The sequence below is a fragment of the Alligator sinensis genome, unplaced genomic scaffold, assembly GCF_000455745.1.
Source record: "Alligator sinensis unplaced genomic scaffold, ASM45574v1 scaffold1567_1, whole genome shotgun sequence".
Taxonomy (NCBI): Eukaryota; Metazoa; Chordata; order Crocodylia; family Alligatoridae; genus Alligator; species Alligator sinensis.
In genome coordinates this window covers 225,647-251,173 of record NW_005842646.1, presented here as the reverse complement: position 1 = coordinate 251,173, position 25,527 = coordinate 225,647, and the positions used below count along the sequence as shown (strand labels likewise).

General features: G+C 47.1%; 1 protein-coding gene across 3 annotated transcripts in view; it reads left to right on the top strand.

Annotated features, from left to right (window-relative positions):
• GPC4 (glypican 4) overlaps nucleotides 1-25,527 on the top strand; it is a 93,116-nt gene that overhangs the window by 43,860 nt on the left and 23,729 nt on the right. For all 3 annotated transcript variants that reach the window (XM_025215464.1, XM_006033625.3, XM_025215463.1), the window contains exons 2-3: nucleotides 4,633-4,791; nucleotides 21,158-21,549. In XM_025215464.1, coding sequence (XP_025071249.1) covers nucleotides 4,633-4,791; nucleotides 21,158-21,549 — 551 coding nt within the window. The remainder of the gene's footprint in view (nucleotides 1-4,632; nucleotides 4,792-21,157; nucleotides 21,550-25,527) is intronic.

Genomic DNA, 25,527 nt, shown 5'->3' with positions numbered 1-25,527 from the left:
GGGGGGATCTAAAACATTGTGAAAATTTAACAAAGACCAGATGAGACGCTTTGAAATAAAACTGCTTTTGCAATTTAGGAGATTTTCACAAACCTAGGTTTGCTAGTTGCTGGCTGTGTCCTAACAGCGATGTTAATCCATGCTCACGGACTGGGACTTCATGGCTGTAGGTGCTGGACCAACTTAGAAGAAAGGTTACAACTGTTGAGCTGTTTTATTGTCTGCTGCCAAATCTTTCATCCAAACCCTACTTTGCCCGTCAGTAAGACTGATTTACAATGGGTGTCCAAACACGTTTCTTCCCATGGCACGTATGCAGCCTTTATATAACTATAATAAGCTGCTAATTGAACTGAACAGCTCCTATTTTCATATTAAGCTCTACCTACTTTACTCCCATCTTGCAAAGGCTTGAGACAAAGGTGTAGCTTGTTCTGAAACTGTGCTCCTAAGTCATGGGCGGGGAGGCTGGAAAGCGGGTCCATCTCTAAGCATTGACCTCGGATGAATGAGAGAAGTTGTCTTCTTCGGCAGTCCCTTGCGGTCGAGGATGATTGTCTTCCATGAATATGGGTCCCAAGTTGGCTGACACGACTGATATGGGATCGACAGGTCCTCTATTTGGGGTGGTCTTGATGTAGATGTGGAACCTTTCGATCCCTGTATGTAGAGCGTATGTATAGCTGAAAATGATGAACGGGTAGATAGGGCTGCTGTTGTTATACAGCTCAGCGTTGCAACTTCTTGTCCCACCCCGCTTTTGTTTTATTAACACAACTATGTCACCACATTGAAAACAGATAAAGAACAATAAAGTGAAAAGGTATTTTGGGGTACAAGTTGTGATTACCTACATACAAGTTTCAGCGACTTCTCTCAAAGTCACTGGCCATTAGGTTTTGCTCAGAAGAGGAAAAGGACTATGTCTCATGCTGTCTCTTGATTTTTGGATATACTTATATTCCACGTTGCAATATAACGTGTCCTTCATAGTCCTCTTTTGTTAGGTAGTCGTAGCGTGGCAATCAGGTGGCATACATGTCCACATACTTGTTTTTAGCACAGTGGATTGCTTTCCCAGGGTGAATATATTCCATTCTATCCGTTCTCCTTTGTTAGGTGGCGTTGCCCATTTCCATGCTTTGGCAATCCCATGGATGCAGCTGAGATGAGGTAGATGCACAGAGATCTGTAGTAAGCTGTGATTGTAAACTTGGAAAATATCCTGAGAAGGAAAAATTTGGGTGAAACACGGGACCTACAAGCCAGTTGCGGTGCAAATATTTTTCCTTACAGATATCTAGAACCAGTGTTTAATGGGGCAGTTCTACCACATATGTATGAAGATACCTTATGGCATTTAGCTCTTCCAACATAACTCAGAGTTGGATCGAGGTACTTCATAAAGTCTAGATGTAGTGAGATACGTTCAGCGTCGTCATTTCTTAGAAATTTGACCAAAGTCTCTCTTGTTGCCGAAGACAAGGTGGTGGACCATGGGCATGGGTCCATTATTCTGATCTCCGCTTCTGAGTACCTACATCTGTCGGTGGTTATTCTTCTTTTCTCCGTTTTGAATGAAATGTTAATCATTAAAGGTGCCTGGCATCCATTTAGCTGGGGTAAGTCGTATACGCTAGTGGTTAAAAATGCCGGGCCAAGCTGGAGGAACAATCCCCGAGTTAGGTCGGGGAGGATTTTTTGTTTCCAGAACACCGCGTTTTAGCAACATTGCTTCCGGCACTGACGAGGCCCCAGGCTTTCCGTAATTGGAGAGCATCAGACGGTATTGTGCAACAGATGATTTGCTGCAGAATTGCCTGTTGACCGACGGCTCCTGAACTGCCAAAGAAAACAAACCAACCAATCCCGTCGTGCACCAGAAGAGTAGATTTAGGAAACGAGATTATTGAGGATGATATTTATTTATAAAGGCATTTCATAACTGTCTGAAGGAGACGCACTAAGGCATTTAGTCTGGCTACAAAGCTGACCTAAATTGTACACCTAGTTCCAGAGTTAGGCAAATTATAGCGTTGTTACGGGATTGTAGCTGGCTACGGGAATGCAGGGTGGAGAGTGGCACACTTCATCCTGCACACAGCACACACCTTTTTAAAATTTTTAAAAATTTATTTACTTATTTATTTTGCTGCTGTAACACATGGAGATGCTTTTTTCTGTCAACAGATAGGGAATCGAGCAGTGGTTCTCAACCAGGTGCCTCCAGGTCTTTTGCAGGGTGCCCTGAGCCGTGAGAAGGTAAATGAGGTGTTGGGAGATAAACACAGACGTGCAGGCTCCAGCTTGTCTCTGCCAGGATGAGCCTCCGTTCCCCATGCTCGGCCTCTCTTCCAGGAAATAAGCACAAAATATATTAATTAATTCTTGAAATAGGGTACCGCTGAATTCACGCAAGGTCTGGAGGGGTGCCTTGAGTCCAACAACGTTGAGAACCTCTGGCAAAAAATGTACAGCGCGTATTTAAAGCGGCCATGGTCTCCTGTAGCGTTAGGAAGTCATACAGGACATCTGTACGCGTGTTTGCACACGTGTTTGCGGCACATGCATTTGTATAAATGGCAAAATGCGCATCAGCGCTGAGAAAATGGCGCAGCATGCTTTTGAATTAAAACGCATGGAAGGTGTTTTAGTTTCAAAGGGCACCCCCGCCATTTTCTGCTCGCGTTTCGCTGCATACGCAACTGCACACGACGCGACGCAGCACGTGCACATCAGCTGGCGTGCCGAGGAGATTCGATGAATCGGGCTAGAGTGGTAGTGCTACAGGCTTATCGATCAATCGAGTCTGCTCCAACGCGCCGGCTCTCTGGGGCATCCGAGCATGAAAATGTACGTGTATAAATGCCCGCGGAGGTGTTGCAATGCTCGAGATGAAGACTGCTCTGAACTGTTGTGGGAATCTTGACCAGTGTGTTTGTGCTGCCAACCTGCTCTGGCTTTCAGGTCACCGGGTGATGCTAGAAAGTTGTTGTCTTCTCCATCCTCTTCCTTAGATGACAAGTTAGGGGGTAGTGCTTTTGAGACGCCCCCAGAACTGTAAAACCGATAGCGGCGTTATCATACAGCTGCAACCTCTATGTCCTAAAACTCCTAGCTGATTTGCAGTCCTGAGTTCCCCCAGCAGTAGATAGTTGACCAGTAGATAGTTGATTGCATCTGCCATCTTTCACACATCTTGGTACTCCTTGCTGGTGCATCCCCAGGGCCACGCATCCTGTTGCCTCAGCCCCTTCCTGCAAGCTCATATGACACCAGGGCAGCACATTGAGGAGCCGGATTGACAGCTCTCAACATGAAGAGCTCTCAAATCGTGAGACCTCAAAGAAATTGTTCACAAACGCGGGTAAAAGGGTAGAGGGCAATCTGATAAAGCATCAGGATGTTTAAAAATCAAAACACGCAGGGCCAAATTCTGTCCATGCATCTGCTCGAAAGTCTGGAGTAACTCGACTGAAGTGTAATTGAGACCAGAGTTCGGCCGTCACTTGACGATCGAAGCTTACAACTTGCTGGTCACTTGGGAAAACATCTGGCCATCTTAGGCAGTCCCTGAAGGTCTGCTGACCTTTTAAACTGCTTCCTTATTGGAAGCAATAATGTTTTAAGTAGTCAAGGCATTCTTTGCCTGTAATTTAAAAATTGTGAGTTGGCCATTGCAATTACAGCAAAAAACCCAACCGCACGAGCCCGTGAGAAGGGCGACTATCACATGCTGCAATGTCTTTGTAGCAACTGTACCACCGAAGAGGTAGGTATCGATTGCGTTTTGTGATTGAATTAGTTCTGGATGAACAAAATAACCAATCTCTTCTACTTCGTAAAATGAAATTAAGCCGTATCAGATTGTTTTATAGTTCCTGTGACTCGCCGACTCTTGAGCCGTTTTCTGAGTAGTCTGGCGCTGAATTGCCATTTAAGGCAGGGGCGAATCTCCGTGTGGATTCCCTATAACAAGTGCACGACTTTGCTCAGGTTGGTGATTGCAACCTTTGGGAAATCAAGAACTGGAAAACGTAGCGCGTGGGCTAAGCCATACTCCAAATCATGCTGGGTTTTAATACCCTGGCGGTGTTCATTCTGGGGGTACGTTTCCTGTGCATGGCACATGTGTATGGGTATTTATATGCTTACAGAAAGTACCTCTTGGTCACAAGGAGGCACTACCAGTCCTGTTAAGCCTTTTAAGTGAACGAACGGAAAGCAATTAAAATCCACATAAAAAAACCCCTTGTTTTTATATAAAATATAGTAATGTATACAGGCCACTTAGCCAGCCCTTTGTTGCAAGCGGTATTGTTTATAATGAATAGCTAGCTATTTGAAGAGTTTATTTACTGAATAAATCAAACTTGAGGACGTATTTTTTGCATACTGAGAGAGAGACAGAGCGAGGGTGTTCACGTGGGCACTGCTGTATTTCCCCGGTGATTCGACCTTTCCTGTGTACAAATCCTGCACTCTTCGTCGAGGTAAAATCCCATTTATCTGGAGAGTTGGGCTCAAATAATGGAGTTCATGGTTGGCGTGTGCGCCTGCATCAGCGACATTTATTTTCTTGGATGTCGAACGGAATGATTCATTCTTGATCTTTCATTCTTGATCTTTCAGGTGACCATTTGAAAGTATGTTCACAAGGCTACACCTGCTGCTCTGAAGAAATGGAAGAGAAGTACAGCCAGCAGAGCAAACAAGACTTCAGAAACGCGGTTGTAGAGCTTAGCAATCACTTGCAAGCCATGTTTAACTCCCGATACAAAAAGTTTGATGGTAAGTGTTGAAGTCCTGCCTTTCCTCTCTGATGCAGACACAGTGAAATCATCCCCCTATTTCCTTTTGTCGGCAGACGACTTGCGCTGTGTCTTTCTTTCTCTGTTCGTTGGGGAGGTTCATGACACTCGACTTTTGGCGGTGAGGTTAGAGCATTGCTTGTTTTGCAGTCCAGCCTGATAGAAATATTTGCTGATTATGGTTGTTGGTTTCCCCGTAGGGGATACATCTTTCTATCTGATTAATCCACTCTGCCATAAATACGTTGACTGCAGTTAGCTTTGTCTCCGCGGAGCGTGTAGTTGTAGCATGCTTGCCTTGCAGTGTTGATCTCCACGAACGCTTCCACGTTCCCAGCGTGCCAGGAACTAGATGGATTTATTCCCCATTGAACTCCAGCATTGCTGAACAGATACAGTACCCTTATTATATCAGGGCCTGGGTTCAAGTGAGACGTGTCTAGTCTCTGCCCAATTCCTGTCTCTGAAACTATTGCCAAAACAGGTGCGTCTTGGTGACCGATAAGTAGGAGATGTCATTTCTTTTTTTGTCCACCTGAAGTCTGCTGCAGTTTCCCTTCAAGCTGACTTTTCTAGAGGTAGATCCAGGTCCTGGGGAATAATAGAAAGACAACCCTCACGTACAGCATACCACGTGAAAGAGACACCTGAACGCTTATACACCGGTGACCTCTCGTCCCCAGCCCCGTCTCGCCCGGGCCAGTCAGTGTTGCTTTCATTGCACGTTGCCATCCAGTAGTTATATTGATCAAATCACTTATGAAAAAAAGCCCAGCTGTCCTCAAGTGGGGGGCATTTGCTGCTTTTCAAGAGTTAATCCTGGCTTGGGCTATGCAGGTGACTTCTGCTCTTGTAGCATCGTGCCAAGACCATTAGGACAAGGATTTCCTGGGAGAGCCTTGGGTTGGGAAGCTCCATTATAACCAGCTCTGTCTGAAAGAGATGTCAGCTCTTGTGTGCATCCCTCTGCAAGCTCCGATACCCTCCGAGCATAGAAGGGGAGGGAGCCGGGATGTCCTGTACCTCTCAGCTACTTACATACATCTTCTGTTGCGTGTTTTGGAAACATGAGGTGGGGCCCATTTCATGCAAAAAAATGACCTTGAAATGAGTTGGATGGATACAGAGCTCTGTTGAGCTTTCATGGTGTTGCATCTGGTTTTGTCCCACCTTTATTTTTGTGGTCTCAGTCGCTGGCTCCATAGTACTGCAAAGTTCCTCTGAACTTTTTTTTGTTCAATCGGTGGTGCAGCTTGCATGGATTTTTCTACGGATGCTGGCTGTAGCTTAAAAAGGGCATGATTTTGAATGCCTATAAGGAAGAGCCCATATGTTAAACTTTGTGTCTGGGATTTTCTCTGCATGCATTTTAGTCCTCAAGGGCAGCAATAATGCGCCTTGTAGTTGTGTGACGGGGCTGTTTGTTAGCATTCGAACAAGCATCTGCATGGGAAGGTTTGGATGGGAACAGTCCTGCCTTGAGTAAGGGACTGGACTAGGTGACCTCCTGAGTCCTATTTTCCTATGATCCTATGAGCTTTCTTTCAAAATACACCAGAACTGGGGGAAATAAAGGAATTGCAACTTGTCAGCAAGTTGAGGGAAATTACACCTTCCCCAGCTATTTTGCTTTTGCCTTCATTTGGGGTTTCCACTGTCTCTCCTTCCTGGTGCAGAAAGGGCATGAGAGAAGCAAAACCGTGGTGCCTGGACTTGTAGACTTACTAAACACTGAACCAGACACTCGTGTAATCCAACCCATAGATAAGCCCCTAAGAGAAGACCAGAGGAAAATCATCTGCATCCCCTTAAATGAACACTGAGACTCTTTGAAGCGTTGTGTGCACATTTCTGCTTTCAGATGCAACAGTTGATTGCCTGACCTTCCCTAACTCGATGCAGACGTAGGCCGAGTGTAAGGAGCACAGCAAGGTGTGCCTGCTTCTTGTTTTGGTGCAAGATGCTGCAATTCTCTTTGAAAAAGATGCAAGTAGCTGGAATCCTCAAAGTACAAGCTTTTAACATAAGAGAGCATGATCACCTTTGGTAGGCACCTTGGGGTAGGGGTTAGCATGCAATTTAAGTAGAGGTTTCCTCTATTGCATGCTTGCTTTCTCTGGGTCCCATCACAATGAGTCCTGCTGCTCCACCGTTCAGAATTGAAGGCCTGGTAGGGCAGAAGGAGACCCTTGAAGTCGCCTTGTCTTGCCCCCTGCACTTGAAGCAAGAGAGGTAGATCTAGCCCATCCTGGGAGATGTTTCTCAAACCTGTTCTTAACCTCCAGTGAAGGAGGAACCGCATTGTTATCCTTAAATCTGGCAATGGCAGAAGGGGTAATTTTTCGATGGAGTATATTAGATTCTCTGCTCCAACAAGGCAGAGATTTTTAGGCCTGGCTAGTTAAGGATGCTCCAAGTGACTGGCCTGCCTTGCAACCACTTTGCCATCTGGGGAGTGACTTAAGCACTGACCTGTGGGTACTTTTGTGAAAAAAAAAATTTAAAAATCCCATAGCCGAAGTGAAATGAAAGCAATGGAGGTGTGTTGAAAATGGAAAATAGAACGATACGTGCTTCAGACTTGGTTGAAATTCCCGTGTCTGCAGATTGGCAGTACATGGTCTGAAGCCAGAAAGAGAAACACCTGACCCAAATATTGATGCAGCCCTTTTCAGGTTTGAGGAAGCAGCTGTTCCCTTGCAGAAGTTCAGTTTTTCTTGCTGCGGGTCTGCACGTTTTTGGAACTGCTTCAGGCTGCCTCATTGATGTTTGCCATCGGCCGGATCATACCAGCAAAAATAGGGTTGACAGCAAGCAAGCGAGCAAGTCGTGTGCTTTCCTCTGCCTTGTATGAAATCCTCTGGATAGCAGCTGTCCCATTCACTGCGGAGGCATGCGGGCTGCTGCTCAGGACCTCAGTTTACTGAACAAAACTGCACGTAGGGGTCAAGTTCAATGGGACAGCTGTTAGCTCAGTTGGGTAGAGCCTGGTGCTGATAATACCAAGGTTGCAGGTTTGCATCGCTGGTTGGATTAGATGATCTCTTGAGGTCCCTTCCAGCCGTACATCTCTCCGAACAGGAACGCACGCTTTGTCAGCCAGGCCAAAGGCCGTTCTTGCTTAATAGCACGTTAACATTACTCTGGGAACGAGGCATTGTAGCAAGCATCTTTCTCGTTCCAAATGGCAGTTTCTGGCCTTGGATTTAAGCCCTTTTTTCACATCTTTGGAAGTGTTGTCACTAATCTGTTAGCCTTGACATTCACATTTGAAAAGGAGACAAACCAGTACAAAGTGCTGCTAATGCACTTGACATACCCATGGCCATAATACAATGACAGTAGAGTTGTCCCTGCGATGGATGGTACAATGTAGCATGGTTGTTAGGTATTTTTCCATGTGTTTAAAGCATCCTTCAAGCGCTATACACTGTGTGAGCATCGATCTGAGTTGCATCGATCTGACACTGAAGCGACACGTTGCAGGAAATGGAGCAGGCACACCAGGACTTTGATGTCCGTCTCTAACTGGACAAACCAGAAGTGATTTCCGCTCCTAGTCCCCTAAAACTCCAGATCGAGGCATGTGTGTGTTCAGCTTTCAGGGGACCAGAGTGGATAAAGACTTGGAAACCCAATTTCCTAGCCAGTGTTGTACTTTTTAACACATCACACTTCTTCCACCCCCGTGGGCCGCTTCTGTTTTGGTCCAAATCATTTAAACCACACGTCTCTGTGGCATAAGGCATAGCAATAAGGTGCAAACCCAGAAATAATTTGTTGTGATCCCTCCTGACCTTAAAAATGGATGAATAATGCAGCGGCAGCCACTGCAATTACTGTGCTGGAGATCGCGAAACCTGTAGCCCCGCTTCGGACTTCATGAATTAGTCTCTCAGGCAGGAGTCCTCTATGCTGTGGTCTCTCGGTTATGAGATACGTGTTCAGGGGGGTGAGGGGACGGCCCAGAGGCTTTTTGGGGCACTGAAGTATGGGTGGGACCCCCTTTTTTTTTTTTTCCTTTAGATTATTCTCCATTTCTTGGCACTTCCTCTCTTGCTTTCTTTTACTTCTTGCAGGGTGCAGGCAAAGCTTAAAATGGTCTGTGCCAAGGGCAAAAGCTCTGTTGATGTGATGGTTAAATAGGGCAGCACCCAGGTACCCCCTGCCAGCCACGGAGAGGCTGACAGATGACACAAATACGCAGTTTGAATGCAGTTTGAATGCAAGTTGAAACTGGAGCGTGGTACACACCTTACGGCCTTTCAATCTGGAGTGAGCTGGGCAGGGACCTCGCTGAGCATGGTGGGCTCCCTGGGCTGTCTGGATGCTACAATAGTGCATCTAAACCAATGCCACGGTGCGTTTCGGTGCCTGGCTAGTCATTGCCTCTACGGGGAGCCACGCACCTACTAGTGCAGTTGAGTCGATCACCTCTTGTCATTTCCAGCGGACCTACCATGGGGTTAGGGAAGGCGTGCGAGCTCCAGCTCTTCCAGTCTCTTCCCAAACAGTGCTCAGATACTATCAGACAATCGTAGGCAATGAGGGTTGGAGGGGAGCTCATCTAGTCCAAGCAGGACCAGCCCCACCTACATCATCCCAGCCAGGGCTTTGTCTACCTGGGCTTTAAAAACCTCCAAGGATGGAGACTGCACCACCTCTCTGGGTAATCTGTTCCAGTGTTTTACTACCCTCCGCATGAGAGAGTTTTTCCAGATATCCAACCTCACCTTCCCTTGCTGCAGCTTGAGCCCATTGCTCCTTGTCCTGTTGTCTGCCCCCACTGAGAGCAGCCCAGCTCCATCCTCTGTGCAGCCCCCCTGCAGGGAGGTGAAGGCTGCTATTCAATCCCCCTCGGTCTTCTCTTCTCCAGACTAGCCTGTACACGGTGATCAATCCCCCAGCCTGGGTCGGCAGGAGATCCGGCGCTCGGCGCCTGAGTGACAAAGTAATTCATATGACACTGCATCTGGGAAGCTATTAAACGCTGAGAAGCTCCAGTTCCTGCCTCCCCTGCTGCCCCACCACTTTCCATTAACGTTTAAGATAAACCAAATATGAATGGAGTAAAACAACCCCCCCTTTGGGACGGCGGACTGGAAAGTAATTGAATTGGAGCGAGGGGACCTCTCCCACCGGTCACCAAGAGGCTGGATGTAAAACATGAGCAGAGCTCTTGGCTCGCGGCGGAGAAGTCTCGGGTGCCCCGCGCCCCTTTCAAGTCCGAGGACTTGGCGGGTAAAACGCTCCGGCTGGAAGCCCAAGGGGTCCGGTAATTCAGTGGAGCTCTTCCAGCCTTGTTTTTTAAGCCTTGCATCTAGACAGATTTATTTTAATGAGGATTATTTCTTTTCTGCCTGCCAAAGGTCGTTCGAGTTCTGCGGTGCCGGCGAAGCGGAGTCTTTTGCTGTTATGAAGCCCCCTGGAGAAAAAAAAAAAATTGCAGGCTTCCTTCTTTGGTAGCCAGATTGTTCTCGAGAGCAAAAATGCTGCAGCGCCCTGGGTTTTACTAGCTGAGGGAGATGGCGGGAGGGAAGGGTTGCTGTCGAGGGACACAGTCGTCAGCCGCTTGGGTGGTTGCAGGAGTCTCTCATTTATTGGGAATGTGGGAGCGGGGTGCGGCTCGAATAGTCGTTGCATTAGAGAGGCGAGGAATTCACCTCCTGTCCCGTCCTCCCGGCGCTGCGTGGAGGACCCGAGCGTTGAAGCTAACGGCGAGTTTGCTGCCGACTTCACGGGAAGTGGAAAAAGGCTGGATCGTTATTCAGTGATTTCAAGCATCGGCTAAAGATGGCTTGAAACTCAGCCTTATTGAATCCCCTCTTGGGTTAGCTCAGCCTCCCGCGGGGAGCTGGAAGTTTTGAGTGCCGCGCGGAGGGAGGACGGGCCTGTGAAGCCCACGCTGCCCTGCGTTTGGGGGGCACAGGTACTGGATGGGTGCTCAGGCTGGCATAGCGTACTGAATCGATGCCTTTGTGCTTCTGGGAAAATAGGGGAAACTCCTGCATTTCCATCTCCCAGGCTGGATTTCCATGCATTGTCTAGGCTTGTCCTCCCAGGCCTGATAGGAAATCCCTAGCCCTTGTGGGCTGCTCCCCCTGACCCCCTGTGAGGATTTGCCAGGCTTTTGCTGGGGCCTCTGGTAGTTTTATTGCCTCCTTGAGCTATCTCTCTTTTTTTTACGGGGTCAGAGGATGCAGAAAATAATCTAACTAACAGCCTTGTTCCCGGTGCAGCTCCTGTGTGCAAGGGGCCTGTCCCGGAAAGCCTGCGGCGCTTGCTTGTAGGTGGGTGGACCACGGAAATCGCTAGCGTGTGAACAGAGACCAAATTCATCCCTGCCAGTCTAGAAGCCTCTGGATGGCTCCAGACAACGCACGTGTCACCCTTCACGCTGCACCATTGCTCATAACATCTCTCTAAGCGTGTAAATGGGCTGTAAGGTGGGCGCATATTTGCACGCTAAATTGGTGCTGATACGCTGGTGGGTGACAGCATTTAACAAGGAAGGGCCACGTAATATAGACCTAGGGACTGACTTAATTTGTGGTTTCGCGGCTTGTCTGCAAAATCCATGAAATCAATGATGAAAAAAGCTTAATAAAAATAAAATGCTGGCTGCCCCGTGGGAACGAGGGGTCAGAATCTGTCCTGGTGCCCTGAGGCAGGGCTGGTGGGTGCAAGTGCATGTTTTTCCCCCTGCCCGTACAGCCCCCAGCCGTGCTGTGGCTTACACAGCTGTGCAAGGGGATGCAGCATTCACGCTCCTTTGCCGGAAGGGAACGGCGTGTGTAATGCTCTTTCATTACTAATTGCTATAAACCAGTCAATCTGCCATTGTTTTCTGGTTTAAAATTAACTTCTCCCCCCTCCCCTCCTTCCTTTCCTCAGGGAAAACCATCGTGTACACGCGCCTGCTTTGCTTACAGGTGCGATTCTGGCCTGTGTCCTTGCATACTGGCTGAGCAAATGCTGTTGTGCATTTCCATGGTGACCGTGTGAATTGTGTCTCCTAACATGATACGACCTTTATCGTTGCCCTAGTGCCCAGGATCCTGGACCCCATTGCGCTCACGTGGCTTAAACACAGATGCTGCCTGCTCTGTAGAGATTACAGGCCAAGTATAAGAGCAGAGATGCCAGGCAGGTCCAGACAGACATAGAAAGCCACAGAGATGGGCCAGGTCAACATGACGGGTGATGATTGTGGCATATCCCCAGGCTAGCTGTAGTGGTGATGGTTTTGCATCAAGGATGGTTTTGCATCAAACTTGAAGGGACTTGCAAGGAGCCTCCCCGCCTATTAGTGTGTTTGCAACCCCACTTTGTCCAATAGGGCCCTTGGGGATCCGCTTTCTGATCCTTGCTGCACAGCCCTACCTCCCAAATGCCACTGTTAGACAGCAGCCAACGTTTCCGTGTTGGGAGAGGACTAGGCTAAGGCGAGAGGGAGATGGGAGCTGGAATCGGGAGGACTCGGGTGGAGAGGAGGTGAGAAGAACAAGGAGGGGCGAGGACAGATCGAGGTGGATGTTTGGCTGCTGAAAGATGGGGAGGGCGGTGGGGATTGAGCAGGGGAGAGGGGCTGGAAGTGGAGAAATGGGGAAAAGCCCCACCAGGACCTGCCCTGGTGCAGGAGCATGGTGGGGGGAGGCGAAGTCTCTATCAGGGAGGGTCCCGTGGGTCAGGTGCGGGGTCCAGATCTCCGGGAGGGATGGCCTGTGGATAGCATGTCATTCAGCGCCCTCCTTTTCTCTCCATCTCGACTGTCTCCTCCGTGAGGTTGGTTTTGCTTGACCTCAGGGTGGTTGCAAATGCCTCTTCAGCTTTTCTCTGCTCTCGTGGGTTGGAGCTGGAGGCAGCCTCCCCCAAAATCTGGCGAGAGGCAGTCTGTGGACCTACCCGAAACAGGACGTTCCAGGAACCCCAGGAGGGCTGTTCTTAGGAGACTTCAGGATTTTTGTTGTTGTTGCCTTTGAGACCTTGCAATAATTATGTGGGCTCTTGGGTGCTTTTGTAAATGCTGCTTCCCAGTTCTTTGAGGTCTGTGTGTCACGAGGGCTGTGACTGTGATACGGGTCTGGTTTTTAAACCTCCTTTTTTTTTCAGACTAGGCAGAAAAACTCTTCCCATGTCAGTAAGTGCTAACACATGTTTGAAAACCGGACAGAGAAACCACTTTTGGCCTTGCCCTTCCCTTCCTTACTTCATATTCAATGAATGTGTTAACGCTATGTATTCATCAGCTTCTCAACACTTCGGGAAAAACGGTCGTTAAACTGCAGTTTGTTTTTTCCCCCAAGTGGAAATTACAAATGCGGTGTATGCAATAAAGGAAGTGAACGCCTGTTAAAAGTAATGAGCCACGTTTTTGGGGTTTTTTTTTTTTTCTTTTTCAGAAAGCTGAGAAAGTGGCATGGCTGTGGATGTGTTTGCCTTGGAGATGAAGGCAAAGCTGGGGAGTCCTTGTGTCTTTTCTCTTTTATCTGTTGGGCTTGAACGCTGCCCGGTGGAGTCGGGTCCCCAAATGCACGTGGGAGAAGAGCGCAGCGGTCAAAGAAATGCCAGAAAGTGCTTTGGGGAATTCCTCCGTCATCTTAGTGTCACACGCACGCTCCCGGTCTCTCTCCGTGCGAGCCTGTGTTACGTGCGTGCATATCTATGCAATATAAAGATATATGCAGCTGTGCCACTCTGGAAACAATCGCAAGTATAATAATGCCCTGTCAAGACCAAGTAATTAAGGGCTTAGATATGGCGGGCAATCTTTCATTTCTAACGCTTGGATTGACATTTTAAAAACACACCGAAAGTGCTGGGTGTTGAGTTATCTAAAGCCCTCACTAATTGTGCCCATAAAATGGAGCGCACCCCTTTGCACACTGGTTTGATGTGCCCTGGAGAATTGCCCGTCGAGCTGGTGTTTGTTTGCACAGTTAACTCAGATATGCAAAGCAGCGCATGTTTTAAAGGCCGGGTGAAAATGTGACCTTAAAATAAACAACCTTAGCGCTTGGTGTATATAAAATTTAACACGTTCAAAGGCCTTTGCTAACATAAAAGTGCAGTGTAATTATTTTACCCTCCTTTGGGGTTACAGGAGTTCAACAAGTGAGCTTGCATTTGGTGCTTTGGGGTCAACAGTCACTCCACAACCTCGGGCACAAAAGTTTTCCTCTTTCTTTTGTCCCAGTTTATCCCAGTTTTATGAAGGGGCAGCAGCCTGCTCCTGCTGAGATCGGATTCAAGTGGTTGTAAAATGCCTTGGATACCTGAAGGGGAAATGCTCCGCAAATGCAGCGTAGCCTCAGGTGCTGTATAGACTTGTGCTCTTAGGTCATGTCTGCATAACCGATGATAACTTGATAACAGCCTTCAAATACCTGAAGGGCGATTATAGCGAGGATGGGGATGGCCTTCTCTCTGTGCTCGTAGGGACTAGGAGCAATGGCCTCAAGTTGCAGCAGAGGAAATTTGGGTTGGAGATTAGGAGGAGCTTGCTGACTAGTCAGGGTGGTCGAGCACCTACCTGGAGAAGTGGTGGCATCTCCATCCTTGAAAGTTTTCGAGAGCAGGTTGGTCACGCGCTTGGCTGGGATGATTTCAGGGACGATCCTGCCTTGAGCAGGAGGCTGGACTAGATGTGACCTTGTGCGGTCCCTTCCATCCTGATTTTCCTATGTTCCTTCAAATAAAAAAAGCCTGCAGATTTGAGATGGAAAGAGGCATCCAGAGAGTTGGGTTTGCTGTTAGACGATCAATTCCCATGCTCTGTATTGGATGAAAGAAGTATTTTTAACGCGATCTGTAATTCTGGAGGAAGTAGCGTTGGCCGAGCCTGGCCGTAGAGGTTATCTCAAGGAGTGGGACTAGCGGGAGGCTTGGCTTTCCCTGGGACTACGGCCTGCCAGGTCTGGTTTTGCCCTAGTCTGACCTACTCTTCCTAGCTTTTCTTATTCAAAGAAAGCAAATGGCCAACTAAGCATGGAGACAGTCTTCCTATGGTTTGTGGTGTATGAAGACGGCTTCAAAGGGCTCGTTGAAAACATGTCCCCCACCCTTGAATTTTCTTACTGCAATATCTGAAACATCACATCTTGTTCCCCTTGGTGCTTCAGGATGTCTCGGAGCACTTTCCATAAACATTAGTCATTGAAATTAGTCACTGGAAGTGAACTAGATGCTAACCAAAGCAAACCGAGTACTGAGGTTGAAGCCGTCTGGCTGTCGATCCCCCCACCCCCTCTGTTTTGAAGTTGAGTTGTCCGTTGGCAGGAGAAGTCCCTGTTCCTTGAGTCACCAGACTCTTCCAGGGTAGGCCAGACTCGTTTCTTCTTCTGTTGAAAATGGAAAGTAAAATACTGATGTTAGGGAAACCTTATACCTCGGACAGAGCTCTGTGGGCTACCTCCGTTACAGCCGCTTCGTGGCGGGCACTGGTTTTGCTTGCCCGTGCCCATTTGAACATGGTAAGGCCGTTCTCCCAAGCCAGATTCCCTTTGGCTCTGTCCTTGGCAACCTCTCCTATTTAAACGTAGAAAGCAGCATTTGTCTCAGTGGAACTGGTTCAGCTCAGTCGACTGCGCGATGCAAAGAATTTAACTTGGCATAAGTCCGTGCTGAATATTTGATTTGCTTGAATTGAGTGTGAAGGTTGTATTTAACCGCTAGGAGCCATGCAGTTGCTTGCTTTCAGTAAAACTGTGGGTACATTTAAATACACAGTGGGCACGTCTACACATTCATTAATGCCCCCTAGTTACTGCGCATTAAGTTTAGTACTTGGAGAACCAAGTACTAAATCAGCGTGCAGTAATTTGCACTACTGTGCAGTACATAGGCGCTGTGTGGGGGGAATGGGGGGCACGTGCTCCCCCTGAGATTAGCTGTCACCAGCTGGGGAGCGGGGGCACCAAGAGAAGTGCCAGCGACACTTCTGGTTTTGCAGCCGGTGCTTGTGGAGTCAGCGATTGGCCGCTGGGGGACTCCCCTCCGGTTGGTGATTGGCTGCTGGTTTCCCCCCAGACTCGGGAGGCAACAGTTGCCCACGGCGCAGTAGCACTAGCAAACGGGTTTTTAGCGACGCGTACTGAGCGCTAGCTGAATAACACCGTGCAGAAGCGTATTAGTATGGGTTTAGCCCGGCACGCTACTGCACAGCGCGCATCTCATGTAGACGCACCCAATGATCAGCACACTTGCTGCAGTAGGTTTGCCGTGGCACCAGGCTAGAGCAATGTTTGAAAAGAAGATCTTGTCTTTACGGGGTACTTGATATATTCGCCTGAGTGCCAGCCTCTGTATAGGTATGTTGTGTTGGCATAACTTGTCGTTCACAGCAGGGATGCCGTTTCAGGCTGCACCACTACACGTCACCGTTCCTGGTCGTGGTTTGTTATGCCGGTGGCCAAAACCGTCCTGTTGATCGGACTCGCATCTAAGCAGTGGATAGAGATCAATCGATTCTTAAAGGTCAATCTAGCCATTACCCAAAGCATCGGGGTATGACAAGTTGGCAAGATAGTGCCTGGATTGTAGAGGTGGGTTATGGGTTGGCACCTTTATAAGATGCCGCTTGTTGTGTTACGCTGTAGTTTCATTTTCCAAACTCGCTGTTGAGGTTGTAGTCTCTGATCCTCCCAGTCGGTAGGTAAATGGGGACATAGTCTCCCTTTCATAGAGCAGAAGGGGGAGGCGGGCAGGTAGAGACCCCGTGTCCTCACCAAACCGTAGACTTTCTGAGGGACCGGCAAAGTATAATTTGTCATCTGTGAAAAGCGTTTGTGTTTGACAGCTTTTCTCAGGCAGCCTGTCGATGTGATAATTTAATGAGTACAGATTGCTTGCACCACAGCTGTAAAGCATGCTTTTACAATGCTGTAAAATAAGAAAGTAAGCCTTTGTCTGTGCACTTTGTTTGAGAACAAACCGACTGCTAGCACAAGCGAAAGGTGGTCATTTATTTTGCCTGGCAAACAGCGAAGACAGAGGAGAGGAACTTGCATGACTTTTCTCGGGGTGGCAAGGTTCGTTCCAGGGAGCACCGTAGCTTGGCAATGGCTGAGAGGCAGAATTAATATCTAACTAGATGGAGTGAGTTTCTTGCAGGAAGGGGGTGAAGACTTTTCTGAAACACAATGGGAAGAACTTGACTTTCCTGCAGAAATCCTCCGCCAGCGGGGTGCGGAGAGAAAAGGGCCGTATCTTCTGTTCTCCCCAGCGTGGATGCCAAGGGCCAAAAACAGTAGAGTTCCTCATTGCAACCCCTTCCCCCTGTGCCAACAGCGAGCAGAATGTGTCTGTCATTAAATCTCTGCTGCTAAATGAATTAGAAGTGCTGGTGCGATGGGTGAGACAGGATACAGGCATAAAAAGATGGTTTTTGCTGAACAGTTACTGGCATGCTCTTCAGCAACTATCCACCATTCGAGCCATATGCTGTTATTCTGCATATTGTTCTCTACCCCGATTTTGTTCTCTACCCCGTGTCGCTAAGATGGTGCTAGACATCCCTCGTTCACACCGGTGCCTTCCGACGACTCCTTCCACAAGCGTAGTTCGGTCCTGACACCTCCGCGTAATAAGCTCAGCGTCCTCCAAGCTGCTCGTAGGAGTCCTGCTGCCTGTGCTGCCCAAATATCGACCGCCCCTCTAAATAGACACGTAATCAGATCCTGCAGCATGCCTGCCATTTCTTATTTTTGGCCACGGAGCACTTTGTTTTGCAGGGCTCTCCGCTTCGCCAGGGACTCGCGTATCTTTTTACGTGACATCTGTTGCTTTTCTCTGCTTTCTTGTTCGTGCCCTTTAATTGGGAGAGAGTCAATTAACTTCACATGGGCAACTCAGCCACCAGCACGTCCGGGAGAGCTCTCAACTCGGTGCCGTATCCCTCTTCACTCCCCCCCTGAAGTTGTCTCTACGTTTTAGTTCGTGGGCTGTATCGCCAGGTAGTGTTTGCAAGCCCGTTTTTAGGGAGGGACCACGCCGTGGATTTCCTTGCAGCAGGTGAGACCAGCCGTGGTGATGACAGCAGCTTCGTTAGCGTGTTTATTCCAGTGCTTGAAGCTGACCCGTGGCCCGCAGAGGCGGTGGCGTTTTCGTGTTCTGCATCCCTTTCTCCCCTTCGTTTGGGAAACGGCGTTTCAGAGCAGCCTCTTTTCTGAATATGAAGTTCTTGGCATTGCAAACCATCGCAGTAACTTGTGCTTACGTGGTGCCTTTCTGGCAAGGGTCTCTGCCATTTTGTTTTTACTCGAGTGGCTTTAGGTCCCATTAGCAGATGGGGAAAGTGAGGCACAGGACAGGGAAGTCGCCTCTCCGTGGCTGAACGCGGGATCGAAGGATAGCCGGGAGCAGCCCCTCGGCCTCTGCTCGATCCGAGTGCCTCGTGCCTCGTGCCCGGCATTCGTTGAGCAACCAACTGGTGGGTTGGTAGGCGTTTTGGAATTCACCGCTTTTATTGTCAGGATGTCTTAATCCCTCGTTTCCTTGCTTTTGGCGAAGGAAGGTTGCTATTTGCGAGACTGCAGACATGAAGACTTTTGCTGCCAATTGGAGTCTGTTTCTCAGCGTAACGGACACTTCTGGGAGCAAAGGCACCCCCTCCTCTTCCCCAAATAAAAATCGCTGCATGTTTCTAGGGAGCGGAACTGTTTTAACAGTTACAATATATATATATTTTTCAAATCTCGTTTTTTAATATTTCTTAAGCAACCCCGTGCTGGTTTGCAACGAAATGAGGTGCGGGCCATGTTCAAATAGGCCACGGGGGTAAGAATTAAATGGGCCACGGGGGTAAGAATTAATTACTCGAAATGATTTTCCTGGCTTAAAACAGTGCCCTACACTATCATTTGATTGACAGTTGGGGTTGTTTAGCGCTTTCTCACATAAGTGTCATTTAAAAATCTAATCCTTTTTTTAGAGTTTCCTGATGCATCTGGTAGCGGCGTGCCCAGGACAAGGGTGTATTTAAACAAACAGCCTTCGTGGTGATATTAAAGAGTCTGAACAAATCTGGCAGACGGGGGTGCAGGGAGGAAGTAAGCTTTCAGAATGATTAAGTGAATTAGAAATTAATATACACCAAACTAATCTCGATAGTATAAACTCAAGTGAAAAATCTTCCTAGACAGGAAATGCCAGTCATGGGAACTGAAGTAGAGGTTCATGCTGATATTGGACAGAGGACATGTCGGGTGTTTGAAATCAATCTCCTCTTCCCTGGATCATTTCTCTTGTACTCCTAAGAGGCTGCATTATATACAGCTATGTCAACCACCAAGCCCCATGACTTTGTTAATAAGGAACTCAAAGAATGTTTCAGTTTTTCCAGAAAATGTTCTGTGTGTTAGTCTTTGTTTGTACTGGAGCACTTTGAAGCCGAAAATCTGAACTTCAGCATACTTCATACATTTTAACAAGGTCTAAATTCAAACCGGGCCAAAGATTTCCCCCCCCCAGCTCCAATCCTCCTAACAACTTCTGACTCTAAACATTACTCCTTTGAGGATTAAAACACAAAGGTGTGTTTTAGGAAAAATTATTTATTGACTATGAGTCACAGACAAGCCCAGGTCAGAATTTTAAATTGCTAGCGGTATGCAGAAAAGTGTTTCCCACGTGGCATTAAGGGAAAGCGGGTAAATCCACGCCCAGGCGTTCATGCATCCCAAGGTAACTACCATCCTTTGTAGACCCTGCACTCGCATTGCATCTGGACGTTCGGATGCGTTCTCACGACCCGTCCTTCGTTGTTGCTTTTTCTCCCTTTTACACCAGCTTCTCCAAAATTGTACTTACCTGTCCAAGATAGGGTGAGCAAAATTGTTGTTTGGCAGATCCGTGTAAAATCATGTAGTCTTTGATAAGTGCAGTGATCATGCTTTTTCCCCCCCATGTCTCCCTTGCAGTATATAGGCACCTGCATCTATAGAAAAAGTAGTATGGTGCCAAAATTGGGGGTCGGACGTGATGATCTGCTTAGGTCCCTTCCGACCCTACCAACTATGAAACTATGAAAATGGCCACAAATGTAAATTGGTTTTGTATGTACAAACCCCAGGTTGTTTTGCATATCTGTATCTAAGCCGCCAAGCCAAACTTTTTATAGTTATACCACTCCTTGATCAGAACAAATAAATTCTATATTCCTCTCTCCTTTGAAAAGTGTTGCCGTTTCTTCAGGGATAGATTTGGTCTCAATTTTTCACTCTAGTCATTGGGCAACGTGCTCCATGTGCACACGTTGCATTGCACCACCTCTTTTTATATAGGTGGGTCTTAAATGAAGTAAAATGGAGGTAAGTCTTCCCATGCAATGGGTGCCTTTGCTGCCAGCCCTGGTTTAGCGTTGTTAAAAAAAAATGCACGCTCTGATTTCATCACGTCCCCCAAGCTCAACAGCATCCGTTACGCTCAGTAGATAGATGAGACTTTTTTGGAAGGGATAATTATTGTGATTCGTGAGCTGGACACTTCTTTGCGAACCAGTGGGTTGAGCGTCTTGCTGGGAGTCGTGGAACTGCTGCGGGGACGGTCTTTTGACCAGGATGAAAACAAAGATCCTATGTGTTTGCCTGGGTTAAAAAGTCCTTGGGCTGTTTTGGGAGAGTTTTTAGCTCTCGACTCCGGGACAGATTCCAGCCTCTTAAGGGTATTGTAGCTTTTTGTACTCCAGCAAACATCTCGTGGCCCGTTTTTCTGGAAGTTGCATGTATGTTGTAAGAGGGAGGGTTTGTTGTCAGAAGTAGAAGGCGAGGAGAGGAGTCCCAAATTTGGTTTTAGTTTAAAAAAATTCTTATTTAAAAAAAAAAAAAAACCCCAACCCCAAACAAGCCAAAACCCAGATTTTTGGGAGTAAGATGTGATTTAATTTTGTTTTTGAACTCATGGGGTGGAGAGTCCTGGACTGGAAGAGCCATGGTTGTGGACACCCATTTTAAATACCACTTTTTGTTCAGGATAGTCTGTTTTTTTCCTAAACAAACTGTTTTAAAAGAACAATTGAAACTTAAGTAACTGCTGTGTTTTTCAACATTGCTGCCTCTCTGCTTTGATATTCAATGAAGCATGGAAAGGGATTTCACTCATCCATGTCTTAGGATCTGTTCTTTTCATTTATGAAATATTGAACAAAAATTATAAAACGGGGACCACTCCTCAAGGAGAGATTTCAGCATTTGACTCCTGCCTTAGTGCAGCCTCTTAGCTTTCAGCTCTGCGTACCGGGTAGCATCGGTGCATGGAGTTGTTCAAGGAAATATTTGAAAAGCTTGTAAAATTGCAGATTGTTTCACCTGAAATCCATTGACCATGGGCTTTTGTTGATCTTTCCCCAGAGTTCTTCAAAGAACTGCTCGGAAATGCCGAGAAGTCCTTGAACGACATGTTCGTGCGAACGTACGGCCGTCTGTACATGCAGAACTCGGAGCTGTTCCAGGATCTCTTTTTAGAGCTGAAACGTTACTACGTGGGTGGAAACGTGAACCTGGAAGAGATGCTCAACGACTTTTGGGCGCGCCTCCTGGAACGCATGTTCCGGTTAGTGAACCCTCAGTACCATTTCACGGACGAGTACCTGGAGTGCGTGAGCAAGTACACGGAGCAGCTGAAGCCGTTTGGAGACGTGCCCCGGAAGCTAAAGCTGCAAGTGACACGAGCGTTTGTGGCTGCCCGCACTTTTGCACAAGGCCTGGCCGTGGCCAGAGATGTCATTTCCAAAGTGTCCGCGGTGAGCAAAAATTGGTGCTTGATCTCTTAACCGCTTGCATCCTAGCTGGTATGGCGTCGGGGTATGGCACGGTCCGCTCTGGCCCTGGTTTGTCCAAGCGCTTAAGCATGCAGCTAACTTTAAGCACGTGCTTAAGTGCATCGATAGCTTCTTTCTGATTGAAAATGGACAAGAGCGCATCCCACCGGGGCAAAGTTTGGGTGAGTTGTTGAGTGTGATGCTGTTATGACCTAGGGATGCGCCAGGGCTGGAGATCATTCCCTCGCGTGGGAATTGAGAATAGAGCAGTTGGTGTTGCCTCGTCTGCTCCCTTTGTCCTCTCTGCATTTCGGGAGCACATTGGAGATTAATCTCTTTTGGAAAGGCAATCGTTGTTTGTGCTACGGCGGCACCCAGGAGCTCTCCGGATGGGACCTGGGTGTTGCCTACATGATATACGTTAAGCTTTCAACTTCTGTTGTAGAGAGCTTGAAAGAAGTCCTCCTCTGGAACGAAGCCTGCTCGGTGGAGGATGGCTTTTTTAACATTCAATTTGCATTGCATTTCCATGTGTGAATGGTATCGGTCGTTAAAAGGGTATTTCTTCTTGACTACATTGGAGTGGTTTAAGCAGGCACTTTTTTTTTTACACAAGACTGGAGTGTATTTGAACCTGAATTATGCAGTATAAGGAACAGATTGATTAGATGATCTTGTTAAAATGACCATGTATAGTAGTAGTAGTGTTGTTGTTATTAATGCTGGTCTTATTCATAATAATAGTGATAACCACCATAATAATAGTAATAATAATAATAGTAGTAGTAATAATAATAGTGGTTTCCAGTCAAACAGAAATTCACTTCATTTCCCACAGCCTGGAAAATCTAATATCAGCATTTAATCACACAGGGGGCTTCTCTTCCTATCTATGCGGTTACAAGTGCCGGGTTCACTTGAAAGCTTGTTAAGATACAAAGCCAGATAGAAGAGTTTGAATCACACTGAGTGACGGACGTGTTAAAAAGCCACTTTCGATATCCTGCAGGCTTTCTTAAAAGGAGAAATGCAATATGGGGAGCAATGCAAACAGTATCTTTGATGATGTGGTTACCATTCAAATTCTTCCGTATTAATATTCAGCAGTCCTAAAAGCTGTTGCCGTACTCATTTTTCTTAAGCAACCCCTCCTACCCCCCACAGGCAACAAAAGTACCCTGCGAGGAAGCTGTGTGCGTGATGGAGATAAAATATTAGTAAGGAAGCAAACTATGCTCCAAATTTCAGTGGGGGGTTGCAAATATATGGCAAGCAGTCATACTTATTTGGACACCTTCACTGTTTGTTTTTATGCCAGGATTAATGCTTTACATACATTTCCCCCTTGCCGTATTGCTTCTCTGTCGCGAAGGTTAAGTACTGCGGAGCAATACGCAGCAAAATCTTGACACTTCTCAGGAGATGATAAACTACTTGCATTCAACTGTCAGTCTGCAGAAGAAATAAAGTTTCCTATAACTTCAAGTGAAATGCCCAAGGATTGAACGGGAGTCGGTGAGGCTGAGCTGCTGTACTCTTTTCAGGTCTAGGATCGGACCTGTGGTCTGGGTCAGATGGAAGAAAGTTTGAGTTTCCTGGGTGGGCATAGGGTTTCAGTTTTGGTGGTTGCCTTTCTGGTATCTTGTATCCTCATTAAATTTACCGTCAGTATTCCTGGGAGGGAAGGACGGGGAAAATGGAGAGAGGCTTTTGGGGGCACAGGTTGTAGCTGTGTTGGTTTAAGGACATAGGCAGACAAGAACCGAGAGGCTTTTGGTCCATCGAGTCCGTGTTGGTCCATGGAGCCGGTTGGGTTTCTTGTACTAAAGCTGATTTCAATGGCCGGTCTCTGACCTAAGTATGCTTGGGCAAAGAGTTCGGGAGCACGCCTTCACTTGATAGAGACAGGGAATGTGTCCAAGGGAGATTTTTCTTTATCTTTTTTATTGCATCTGCTCAAAATTCATCAAAATGTCTTTAGACGCAACACTGCGTACAGTTCCTGCCTCCGTCGTGAATCAAACTCGAACTCAAGGTGGCATCATGATTTTCTTTTTCTTTGAAGCTTCTTGAGTATAGAATTGCGTTGAAGTCCACGATGAATTGCTTGGGTTTACAAAGGGATCCGGGAAAATGTTCAGCTGCAAAAATAGCTTCCACTCCATAGAGAATTAGTCTTCCCAGAATTTCCACTGAAATTTTAGAAGTTCCCGCTGCAAATGAGACAACCAAAAGAACCCCGTGTTGATAATCGCCATTCAGTCAAATGGCAAAGTTAGTTGCAATGCTGGAAGATGTCATACTTTTCCATGGCATTTTGGTCTTGTTCTACGGAAATGTAATTTGTGTTTCAGCAAAATGTGGTCGAAAACTCTGTTATTGAGATTAAAACTTTAATATTTTGCTACATCGTTCCCTTAACAGCTTGTTGGGTGGCCCTGGATCATTTTTTTGTTCTTTTTCATCTTATTTATAGGTTACTTCAATGTTACTGAGCTCCATATAACCGTTCTGTTGACTTGTGTTGTTTGCCTACTATTTCATTCATGTGAGAGGAGAGGAGATATCTGCTTTATAGCGAGGATGAAGTTTTTATGTGACAGAGACATGTCTTTTATTTCTGTTGTTTAAAAATGGACAAAGTAGAAAAAAACTAGCACTTTTTATATGACGGAGAAATCTCGTTTTAGTTCTGTTGTTTAAAAACAGACAAAGTAGGAAAAGCCAGCGCTGCTTTCTATGCTCTCTTTTTTTTTTTTGGTAACCAGCAGACAGAAACATGCTTATTTGAGAGTTCGCTGGACGAGGCCAACGCCTGCACGCACGCTGGATGCTGCGCAGCCCAGCTGTTCCTTCCCTTCCCTTCCCCGTAGTGCTCTACACTAGTGTGGTCTGTATGACTTTTTAATTGCACTATATATTTTCAGACCTTTTCTGCGGGGAAATAGATGCACCTGGAAGGTAATATCCTTGTAGGGAGGAGGAAGAAGTGATTTGGGAAGGCTTCCTTTTGAAGCACAAAAATACTAGACGAGAAGAGAAGTAATGAAACTTTTTCTACCTAAGCTGAGCATGTTGGGAAGTTGTATGGTGCTGCCCTGTGGTCTTAAAAGAGAAATGCGGCTCTTCTTCCTCTGAAGTTGGAGGAAATCCACCGCCGAGGATTTCCATTTTTTGGCCCAAGGTCTGAAATCCCCCAGATCTGTCCCGAACCGTAAGCGTTGCCCAAGAGGAAGAGGCAGGTGTCATTTCTGCCTGCCTGGGTGGGTGCAGATGGGTGTTTTACCGACTCACTGATTTTTTTTTTTGCCCCGTTGGCTGTGAACAATTATAAAAGTCGGCGTCTGATCTTTATATCATCTCGTGGAGATTAGTACTTTCTTCCCAACCCTCGTTCCCCTGAGCGGTGGGGGAGGGCAATCCAGTCATCCTGCAATTACTCGGTTATTACTGAGCCCCTGACAAGCATTAAACTCAACAGGGTTAAATTGCTGCCAAACATTGACATTTCCTGCCTTGAACCATGAGGGCTTTTTCTGTCTTTCTTTTTTTTTCTCTCTCTTTTTTTTTTTTAAACTGGAAGAGTTAAAAAAAAAAAAAAAAAAAAAAAAAAATCGAAGTCAGAGCACAGAGCAGCTAAGGACGGCTCGAACTTGATATTTTGCAATTCACGGACCTCAGAAACTTCCTCTTAATTAGTAACACATGGTGCAAGCGCGCGGTGGTGCCAACCACCTTCACAGCGCCTTGTCCGCCCCTCTCATCAGTTGTGATGCTTTGCCTATTTACCAGCTCGCTTGCTCAACTCGGCCTTCAAGGGCAACGTGCACAAAAGGGCTTTTTAAAACTTTGTCAGTGGTTACGCGCCCCGTGCAAATGAATGGCCGGCCAGCCAGCCCGAGAGCGCTCGGCGGCTGCGGCTCGAGTGAACGCTGGCCTGAAGAAGGGTCAGTCGGACCC